Genomic DNA, 11,541 nt, shown 5'->3' with positions numbered 1-11,541 from the left:
CATCAACACATATAACCAATAAGGGCACATGCAGGTTGCACACAAGACTTAAATAACTGAACATTGGTCCCTGGCTCGACCCTGAGCTTGTGTTACTGTGTATTTAAAGTTTCTCCTGTTCTTCTCATGTATGCGTTGGTGTCCTACCAGCTCCCAAACACATTCCAGAAGACACACTGGCTGTATTGATGTCCACTGATATTATTTTTTTACCATTGTGTACACAGTGAGGCAAGAACCTGTGGCAAGTGCATGTAACAATGAAGCAACAGCATACACCTACATGGAAAGAAGCTCTCTGAGAAAGTGGTAGCTGTGTTTCACCAGCATGCTTCGGGAAAGCCGTCATGACACATTTCCATGTTCCTCACTACATTAATACCCCACTCAAACTGTTCAAAGCATGTCAATATTGTAAAAACATGGACCTTCATTCACATAATTTATACAGATGAATCAAAAAAAGATAAGGGAATATGATATAAATATTTTAATCTTTCTATGTCATTAATTCCATTTGTTAAAAAAACACAGACATTTGAGACGTCACAATGTACTACGTTACATTTAATTGAAGCTTCATTAAACCACCAGGATAAGATTGTAGTGGTAGATCTATACAGTAGACGGAGCGCCGTTGTGTTCTCTCTCTTTTTTTTTTCGCAGTACCTTCATTTAGAAGAGGTTTTAATGGTCTTCATAAAAATGCTGAACAAATTCAACGTATACATGTTATGGACATAAAAGTCATGGAGTGTAATTGGAACATATTATTAGGGGACGTTCAAGAAGACAGAAGAAAAGGTTGAACAACGTGATCTGGAAATACAGCACCAAATATTCAGGCTTAGAAAAATAGAATTTAAAAATTTGTCCTTATCAGTTGAACAACTGACAGAGACCATGATTGACTGGTTGTTTAGAGCTATCTAGAAAAATTCCCCTTTTTGTGTTATCAAAACTCTTTGTATTATAAAACACAGTTTGTCATTTATAGTTACACTTATAAAATTATTTCTTCATCTTTTGTGGCACGTCATGTAACCCCTTCATTAAAATAACCTGACTTGAATGAAGCAGGGCTGTTCAGCTGAGACGCAAGGACGTTATTGGTGATGGTTAAACGCCTCGGGGTGTCATTTTGATTATTCAGGAGCAAACGTTGACCTGAGGAAATGAGAAAAACGGATCTAATTGCTGAATTATTGAATTGAGCACTTTAAAACTTAGTAATGGACTGGAAAGGAAAGTTGCTCAAACACAGATTCTACTCAACAGAGTTTTGAAGTCAGTCTCGGAATTTGTTATGAGGTCAAAAGCAGGCAGGAGACCAGAAAACCATTTTCACAAAGCGTTTCTACTTGGCAACCTTGCTGCTAAATGCGTTGTAAATTACATCCCAGCTGTGAACTGAGCACCTGCATTTAAAACATCCTTCATGCTATAATTGGGTTTAATAAGCGTTTCAGAAGCGGTGTAAATAAGCAGTGCGAGTACATTTAGTGTGTCATCATTCAGTTTCACAGATCCCTGAATGAGCTACTCGTTCAGGATGAACCCTAGTGTAGTGTTTTCCTTTGTGCATAGATGCGCAAGTCTAAGGAGACACGAGTAAATGGCTTTAAGGTAGAGTAGGAGTTCTAATTAAAAAAAAAAAAAAAGAAAGGTTTATCACACAAAATGGACCGATGTTAAGTGTTAATCCTCATCCCCGGCATTGCCCGGAGCACGTGTGATTCTGCGCCCCCCCTTCTTCCCAGTTGGACCCCTGGGTTTGGCGAAGGCTTGTTTGTGCGCATGCTGCTTTGGATGCACCTCTTCATACATGAAGTCACTGGTGAGATCGTCACCGTTATCGATCTCCAACTGCAGGAATTTAACGTGTCAGGCTCTGTTTTTTTTTAATTCATTTATTTATTTAAATTGCTTGTGTGTGCTGTGGCTTTACCTTTTTAGCGATGTCAATCTGCAGCTTATTTTCCACTGTGTCTGTGAGGTGGTTTTTGCAGCTGGAGTACAACATCCTCTCCCGAATGCTGCACTTGTATCCAGGCATTGAGTATATAAACACTGCAAAGACACACGATGCATGACGAGAGACGTTAATGCTCACCGACAGCATTAAAGATAATTTACAAGTTTTACCTGATAATCAGGTCCTAGTTTATAAGTGAAACTTTTGGACACTAAAGCTGTGTCTAATGCTGTACTACACACTATGCACTACACACTATGTACTCTAGCATCTAGTGCAGCGGTGCCCAATCTTATCTGTAAAGGGCCGGTATGGTGCAGGTTTTCGTTCCGACCAAGCAGAAGCCACACCAGAGTCTATTAAAGCCAAGAATAACTAATTAAACAGGTGGAATCAGGTGTGGCTTCTGATTGATTGGTATAAAAACCTGCACGCCCTTTGTGGATAAGATTGGAGTACTAGAGTACATATACCCCTTTTCCACCAAAAAGAACCGGGTGCTGGTTCAGAGCCAGCACTGGTACTGGTTCAAAGTTGGTTCCACTGGCGATCCTTCTAAGAACCGGTTTGCCTTTCCACCAGCTAGAGAGCCGTCACAGAGCCGAGTCTGACGTCACTGTATACGTGTCACGTGTCCCAGCAACTTTAGCGCAGCAGCGGCAAACACAAACACATCAACAATGGTGTATGTTGCTTTACTGTTAATGCTCATGGCTTTGTGAACCTACATTAACACCCAAACGTGGCGAATCCAACGTGTACGTGCAGCTCCATGTAATCTGTATAAACTGAGGTTGTAATCGAGAAAATACATAACGTTATTTTATCATTAACACAGAAAAAGTTAGCCTTAGCATGTAGCTACTTACTATCATGTGTGCTGATAATGTATCATATCGCGGTAAAGTAAAAGTGTATTAAACATTAGTATACTTAAGGTACATTATCAAATGTGCTAACAGTAGCTCCGCCCACAGCCCCTGACACAAGCGGTTCTTAAGTCTAGACCAGCAACGTTTTGGTGCTACATAAGAACCACTTTTCCTGGTTCAGAGCCGATGCTTTGACTGTCGAAAAAGAAAGAACTGGTTCTAAATTAGGCTCCGAACCAGCACTCAAACTGCCTCGATGGAAACGGGCAATAGTGTGTAGTGCATCAATAGACTCAGCTTTAGTGTCCAAAAGTTTCACTTGTAAACTAGGACCTGATTATCAGGTAAAACTTTTTTCTGTGTTAAAGGAGGTCCTTAAAAGTGAAGAGCTGAGAAATGAAAGAAACACTGACTCAACCAAATAGAAACATGACGTTTTCTGAAGGAGACATAGAAGACAAAAATGACTTGAGACTTGTAATGACAAAAGAGCAAAATTCACTTTAAATGTCTAAAAGAAAGAAGAAAGCAGATGATAGAAAACCGAAGCAGAAGTCTTACCCGTGGACTCGAGGTAGTCTCCTTCGTGCGTGTGCTTGTAGAGGAAGAAGTGGTAGCGTGCAGCGTCTTTAGGGATTCGTTTGGGCAGGTCGCGTAACTCTGTCAGAGCTGTGCTGGATAATTTGATGCACTCCTTTGGAAAATCGATTTCCTGTACCATGCACAAGCACATTTAACAACACAGTGTGAAATCGTGCTTAATCACCCTCAGAAGAAATTACTGTCAGGATCCACTAGAGGTCACTGTAGGACATACAGCAGTATGTTCATTTAGGCTACAGACTGATCAACATGAATACATTACACAGTCAGACTATTTACTGATGGTTTATTTAAGGTGAAAGTCAGTGTACAGGTAGATATACGACAGTGGTGTATTTATATTATGTGTAGTAGGTGTTGATTACCAGCTGAACATAGTTAATCCTTTTGTTTCTGAATTGCTCCAAGGCCTCAAGAGCATCTCTCTGCATGGGGAAGGCTAAACCCTGCAACGTCTGATGCTTTGTGTCCAGGCAGATGTCTGTCTGCACCTGCAAGTACACACACTCACACATGATGACACATTATACACACACAGTGAGCTACACACACACACACAGACAATGAGCCACACAGAGCCACACACACACACACACACACACATACACGCACAGAGACACACACAGAGACACAGAGAGCCACACACACAAACAGAGAGCCACACAGACACACACAGAGAGCCACACACACACACACAGAGAGCCACACACACACACAGAGCCACACACACACACACAGAGCCACACACACACACACAGAGCCCCACACACACACACACAGAGACACACACACAGAGCCACACACACACACACACACACAGAGCCACACACAGAGCCACACACACACACACAGAGCCACACACACACAGAGCCACACACACACACACACACACACACACAGAGCCACACACACACACACACAGAGCCACACACACACAGAGCCACACACACACACACACAGAGCCACACACACACACAGAGCCACACACAGAGAGCCAAACACACACACACACACAGAGCCACACACACAGGCTCTCTGTGTCTCTGTGTGACACACACACACAACACATAGAGCCACACACACACACACAACACACATAGAGCCACACACACACAACACACACAGAGCCTCACACACACACACAACACACATAGAGCCACACACACACACACACACAACACACATAGAGCCACACACACACACACAACACACACAGAGCCACACACACAGGCTCTCTGTGTCTCTGTGTGACACACACACAACACACATAGAGCCACACACACACACACAACACACATAGAGCCACACACACACACACACAACACACACAGAGCCACACACACACACACACAACACACACAGAGCCACACACACACACAACACACATAGAGCCACACACACACACACAACACACATAGAGCCACACACACAGGTTATAAGAGTTTATATAATGAAAGCAGGAAGTTGCTTTTCTCTCCATCCATACCTGTTTAGAATACATCCATTCATTCTGAATAATGTATTCCCCTTTACCATACACACACACACACACACACGGCTGCAGGAGATGGAACTGTGTTTACGCCCATACACTCAACAAAAGTGGCCTCTCTTTGCCTGAAATATAGCCTACGGCACTGTAATCTGCCCTGCTGATCTCAGTGAGATGTTTGGAAAATGGCTGCCTGTTAAGGTTGTCCTTGTAAAACAGCCACTTAAGGGAGACAAGCTATATTTTGATTTTCAGCATGCACATTATATGCTGCATGATCTGAATTTGCTTCCAGGAGCTGGATCAAATAAGAGAGCTTCTGCAGTCAGCTCCAGAATTATTGGCACCCACTGTAAACAATGTCTTGCTCATCAACTACTGTTGTTTTTCTTGTCGGCCTGTTTGATGTCTAGATGTTTCTACACCAGCGGTTTCTTTCCAGATTGTTGTATGGTATACACCCAAAACTTAGCGATTTGCGATGAGCGATGTTCCCTCTTTTCTCCCAGAAACTGCTCTCTGGCCTCCATGTTGGCTTATACTTTACAACAGCATCTGTCTTCACAGATGAAAACCAGAGCTCAACACAAGAGCTATTAACTGTTTAAAATTATATGTATAATTATATTCCAGTACCATAATAATATACATTGCATATACATATTCCAGAACTATGGAAGAGGGCTGCATATAACCACTGCCTGATTTATGAGGGCCGACATCTTTATCTCATGTCATAAGACTATTCACCTTCCCAGGGTTAATGGAAGACTAAGTGAAGTTACACCCCACTGGACATTTGGCATTTCCAGTCTTGGCAAATAACTGACATAGTTTTGTTAAAAATATTCTACATATGTCTTTTTCTGTCATCAAAAACGAATCAATATTGATTATAGTTTGATCTTGCTCATATTTTCATGTCCCTTTTATTTTTCACAATCCCTGTCTCTCTTTCTCACTATCTTTTTCAGGGTGTCAGTAATTCTGGAGCTGCCTGGATGTATTTGTTGGCATGCAAAACACAAGGCTGAAGTGTGCTCTGTGTACGAGCATCACCGCTGGTTGCCATGGCAATAATACACAGGCGCTGGAGACATGGAGACAGATGGGATCATGCACAGCTGAGAGAGTAAAACAGTGATCTAGGCCAGCCAGGGATCCGTGGTCACATGATCATCGACAGCCACCATTTTAAAAGACAACGTTCTTACTAAATCCTTTTCCTATTGTACTCAAACCCATTAGTACAGTGTTAGTGACGGCCTTATCCACTTATTTTTACTACATGGTCTTACTACATGGCATGCAGTGATACCTCGCTGAGTTTGATTTGTCTCAGTTCCTCCTCAGCGGCAGTAAGGGGTAGCGGAGCAGTCTGGGACGCCAGGTACCTCTTATAGCCGTTTAGTGATAAATCATCCTGCAGAGAGATAGGAGCCTTAATCTTTCTCTTCTTATCATTAACAGTAACAACAAACTACAAAAGCAACGACAACAACTTAATTATTAGCCCTATATGCCTGTGAGTCTAGAGGAGAAAATCAAACTACAGAAGAAATACAAAAGCTCAAATAAAAGTAAGTCCTGACGAAGCTCTAACATTATATAATATCTAACAAATACAGATTATAATTGAAATTCGTAGCTGTAGCACAACAATTAACTTAAGAATAAATAAAACATTACATACCAAGTACAAACAAATAAATTCAAATATATAAAAAGGTGCCTCATAACACCGTGCGTGGTTTTCTATGACACTTCCTCATTCTCTGGCGTGTGATCATTAGCAGTGTAACACGTGACCTCCTGTCAGTATATATATATATATATATATATATATATATATATATATATATATATATATATATATATATATATATATGAATATAAATGAACTGGGAGTTGGTGCTTCTTACTTTCCCATATTTTATGTTTCATTCTCTATAGCAGTTTGCTCTTTAAAAGGTGGGGTCTCCGTTGTTTGAAAGCCAATGTTGACATTTGAAATCACCAAAACAAACACGTCCCTAACCCAAATGGGTCCCACCCCTGATTTAATAGCTCCGCCCACACATACACCAGACAAGTATTATGGCGAACCCTGTTGGGGCAGCTGACCGAGGGTATATTTTTATCAATAAATGAACTCAGTGAGTAATACTATGATAATACAAATGTTTTTGTAGTACTGTGTGTTGTACCGTGAAAGGTTTATCTCCGTCCTACTTCTTTGCCTTATCGTAAGCCTTTCTTCGATTTCTTTGTTTGTTTTTATCCGCCATGTCATTGTTAAAACCACTTTCTGCTAATGTCACACATGCACACTGAACACTCTCTCTGCCCATATTGACAAGACACACCCCTTTCTGCACGTTAGTTTTGTTTTGTTTGGCGGCCCAACACAGATTTCTGAAGCATTTCTCAAACAACGGAGACCCCACCTTTAATTCAATAATTCAAAATGTAAACAAGCCTATATTCACAAACATCTGCTAGGTGTAGGGCACTAGCATGCGGTCTCTGCTGTCTGCTGTGGTGAGATTTAAAAAAAAAAAAAATCCTTATTTCATCATGCATACTGGTTAATTCTGAGGTTTGAGTACAACTATACAGAAGCAATCTGGCTCTCTTGGACAGTAATGAATCACAGTGAAGAATAGTTATGCTATCTGAGCACGTTCTGCTGTACCTTCACTGTGCCGAAAAGTTCCTCTTTTATGTGACTGCCACCAAATTCCTTTTTCAGCGTGGCTCTAGTAGCGGCATAGAGCATCTTCTGCCGAACCTGACGACACAAAGAAACCCGAAAATAAGTGGAATAATAAGAAGAAGTAAATGAAAGCATGATATAATAGAAATCCTATAAATGAAGGCATGTGCAGGGAATGTTTTGGCTTCACAGCGGAGTGTTTTCGGTTGTTGGGTCTCGTTGTCTCCCTGCTGGCTGTGAAACACAACTGGCTTATTGAAAGCCGGCGGGACAAAATTAGAATTGCAAATTTTCTATGCAAAGCAGGATGAAATCACAACAATCTATTTTCTGTGTTTGACCTTACATCCATATAGTTAATAATTCAATGTTACTGGCCACATCATAACGTTTTGGAGCTATATATATATATAAAAAAGATAACACTGCATGGCATTAGACTTAAACTGAAGTAGACGTGTTGAGTTCATTTAGAATTACTGCAGTGCCAAAGCACACTGTGTGGTCTGTAATGGCTATTCTTAGGAGAAACGTTTTCCAGCCCTAAACACAACCTACAGAAAAAAACCATAGGGTCTGCTGCATTGGTATAAACATACACTAGTAATTATGTCCAATTATCCACAGCCCCAAGGAAGTCATACTTCTCTTTTATATAACATAACCAGTGATTACTTTACTTTTTAAAGGTTTTATTTCTCATATGTTAAAATTGTCCAGTAAGTTTAAAATGTTTAAGTTTAAAACGTAGGCCGGGTCCAAAAGGCAGGTGACAAAACAAAGGAGGAAAGAAAATGTTGGCCCTGTTATGTTAGGTTTCGTTGTTGCTGGGTTTTTTTCGCTTGCATGGTTTGGCTCAAAGGGCAGCATTAGTGTAAATCAACACACTTATCCTTACTAATGATTGACTATCTTATGATGAGGCCTTTTTGTCCTGATGCGCTTGATCTTTCCAGAATCACAATGTCCTTGTCCAAAGACATCATTTGAATCATTTGACCTTGTTGTGACCTTGACCCTGATTGGATCAACTCCAAAATCTAATCAGCTTATCTGTTGTTTAGGGTAATAGATATATACAAATCCTACAAACATTCAACTTTGTTCGAGAGATATTATACTGTAAATGCCTCAGACGTCTACTGAAGAAGAAGAAGAACCCAACTGAACACCTACTGATGTTGGACCAAGACAATGCTATTGGTCTTGCTCACCACCACCATCATGATTATCATCATCATCATGATCATCATCATCATCATCAAAACACCAGTAGGAATATCTAGACAGACTTTAGACAGACTTGTAGAACAGTTGCCAGTGTGTTCTGAAGCTGTTCTGGTTAACCTGTGATGGCCAACAACCTTAATACATATTTTACATTATATATATATTATATATTATAAATGATAAATGAACATTTTAGATCTTGACCTGTATTTCACTGTTTTGTCTGGTGCACTACGTTATACTCACTGCAGAATGATCCGGGGACCACGCTATGAAGATCCATTCGTAGCCCTGATTATTGGTGCTGTCCAGCCTGTAGAGGACGTACGAAGGCATGGCGTCCTCCAAAAGAGGCAGAATGTAACTGTCCCATTCCAGTTCCCATTTTTGGGCTGCAGATCTGGTTCCTCCCAACACAAGCTGTTCTGAAGAACACAGCAGGACTCCAGGCTCAGTACAAAAATCGTCCCTCATCGCATACAGATTCTAACAGTCACAACTGAACCCAGAAATCTTAGCGTCAACCTGAAACCTACCGTTTTCAATGACCACCTTGATGAGTCGGTACTCTCCATTACGTGCTCTGGTGAAGATCTCTTTCACCTCTGCTGTGGCTGTTGACAGAGTAAAGAACACCTAACAAACCCAATCTGACCACATAAGTAATAAAGCTCATTTTGTCATACACACAACAGAGGGAGAAAGAAAAGTAGAAACTTCTGATCACTGCTTGTTAATCTGCACACTATAGTTTGCATTCTAGTGTTTCATGACATGCAAAAACACATGTTTTTTAAAGATGCAGCCAAAGTGCCTGAGTAAACAGTTTAAGTGTAAGATCTTGTTAAATTAAAGACAGTGACCGATATGGAAATAAACAACGTTAGGTATGTGAATTCCCTAAAAGGATGCCAAGCAGCTAAAGGAGTCCAGACTGACTTTCATCTATCTATCCCTCTCCCTCTCTCTCTCTCTCTCATATATATATATATATATATATATATATATATATATATATATATATATATATATATATATATATACACATATATATAAATAAAAGCACTTTGACCTGTCGGAAAAAACAGCTGTTGACGCATCATCAGTGACGTCCAAACATTTATTCATTTGCATGGCTATATTTGGGTAATAAAACTTAGATTACACTTGGCAGAGATTCTCTCTCTCACTCTCTCCTGGTTAGTGTTTAACTCTCTCTCTCTCCCTCTCTATTCTGTCTCTCTCCCTCTCTATTCTGTCTCTCTCTCTCTCTCTCTCTCTCTCTCTCTGTTATTGTTTAACTCTCTCTCTCTCTCTCTCTCTCTCTCTCTCTCTCTATTCTCTCCCTCTCTCTATTGTCTCTCTCTCTCCCTCTCCCTCCCTCTCTATTCTGTCTCTCTCTCCCTCTCTATTCTGCCTTTCTCTCTCTCTATTCTGTCTCTCTCTCTCTCTATTCTGTCTCTCTCTCTCTATTCTGTCTCTCTCTCTCTCTATTCTGTCTCTCTCTCTCTATTCTGTCTCTCTCTCTCTCTATTCTGTCTCTCTCTCTCTATTCTGTCTCTCTCTCTCTCTATTCTGTCTCTCTCTCTCTCTCTCTCTATTCTGTCTCTCTCTCCCTCTCTATTCTGTCTCTCTCCCTCTCTATTCTGTCTTTCTCTCTCTCAGTTATTGTTTAACTCTCTCTGTCTGTCTGTCTGTCTGTCTGTCTGTCTGTCTGTCTGTCTGTCTGTCTCTCTCTCTCTCTCTCTCTCTCTCTCTCTCTATTCTGCCCCCCCCCCTTCTCCCAATGAAACTTTAACTAAAGTACAATAACAAAATAAGTAAACAATAACCAAAGAACCCAAACAAAGTCCCTAAGCCAAATGAAAGTTAAACCGAACACAAGCCTTACTTTATGCCCCGTACTGAGAGACTTTACCTTGGATGCCGGTCTGATGCGACATCGTACCGCTTCTGCAGCCTCTCACAAATTAGTGCAGAACAAACGCGGAAGTACAGAGCTGCAGCGTATGTCGTGACGTCACCGCGTAGGACGTCCCTCAGTCACGTGGCATTTGTCTTTTAGCCTCTGATAAGCTATCTATGCAAAACATCCCAAAACTGGTCATGTCATTATGTGAGAACCTGGGAATCAATGTAGAGCCAAATGTAGGAATCAAATTTTAAATTGATCAGTTTATCCCCAGCAAGGTGGGAGATGGTGGTGAGAAAAAACCTCATGAGATGATCTGAGGAAGAAACCATGAGAGGAACCATGAGAAGAACCATGAGATGATCTGAGGAAGAAACCATGAGAGGAACCATGAGAGGAACCATGAGATGATCTGAGGAAGAAACCATGAGAGGAACCATGAGAAGAACCATGAGATGATCTGAGGAAGAAACCATGAGAGGAACCATGAGAGGAACCATGAGATGATCTGAGGAAGAAACCATGAGAGGAACCATGAGAGGAACCATGAGATGATCTGAGGAAGAAACCATGAGAGGAACCATGAGATGATCTGAGGAAGAAACCATGAGAGGAACCATGAGAGGAACCGGACTGAGAAGGGAAACCACAATCCATCCTCATGTGGTGACTCTGTGTGATAATAAATCATTCCCCTTTAAATTCATGAACTATAATGTCAAATAGTGCAATTATTTAAGC

The 11,541-nt window shown here is 41.0% G+C and overlaps 1 protein-coding gene across 2 annotated transcripts; it reads right to left on the bottom strand.

The window, feature by feature from the left end:
• Positions 1 to 475: 475 nt before the first annotated feature.
• LOC132859123 (twinfilin-1-like) lies at positions 476 to 10,890 on the bottom strand. Of its 2 annotated transcripts, none has more exons than XM_060889724.1 (9): positions 10,807 to 10,890; positions 9,425 to 9,502; positions 9,135 to 9,308; positions 7,638 to 7,733; positions 6,261 to 6,365; positions 3,816 to 3,941; positions 3,409 to 3,559; positions 1,949 to 2,070; positions 476 to 1,866 (listed from the first exon to the last, which is right to left on the bottom strand). In XM_060889724.1, the coding sequence occupies exons 2-9, from the start codon at positions 9,461 to 9,463 to the stop codon at positions 1,699 to 1,701; spliced, it is 981 nt and encodes a 326-aa protein (XP_060745707.1). In that variant the 5' UTR covers positions 9,464 to 9,502; positions 10,807 to 10,890; the 3' UTR covers positions 476 to 1,698. The 2 variants fall into 2 exon arrangements, with proteins under 2 accessions (XP_060745707.1, XP_060745706.1); XM_060889723.1 differs by having other exon boundaries at positions 9,135 to 9,313; positions 10,807 to 10,889.
• Between the last annotated feature and the right edge of the window lie 651 nt (positions 10,891 to 11,541).

This window comes from Tachysurus vachellii, chromosome 16 (genome assembly GCF_030014155.1).
Source record: "Tachysurus vachellii isolate PV-2020 chromosome 16, HZAU_Pvac_v1, whole genome shotgun sequence".
Classification (NCBI taxonomy): domain Eukaryota; kingdom Metazoa; phylum Chordata; class Actinopteri; order Siluriformes; family Bagridae; genus Tachysurus; species Tachysurus vachellii.
This window is presented reverse-complemented; position numbering and strand designations above follow the sequence as displayed.

Excerpts from the sequence above, each read along its gene's own strand:
- LOC132859123 (XM_060889723.1), bottom strand. The coding sequence starts at position 10,831 with ATGTCGCATCAGACCGGCATCCAAG. Across the intron at positions 9,503-10,806 it reads GCATCAGACCGGCATCCAAG|CCACAGCAGAGGTGAAAGAG; the intron begins GTAAAGTCTCTC and ends CTCTGTCAACAG. Across the intron at positions 3,942-6,260 it reads GACAAATCAAACTCAGCGAG|GTGCAGACAGACATCTGCCT; the intron begins GTATCACTGCAT and ends GTGTACTTGCAG.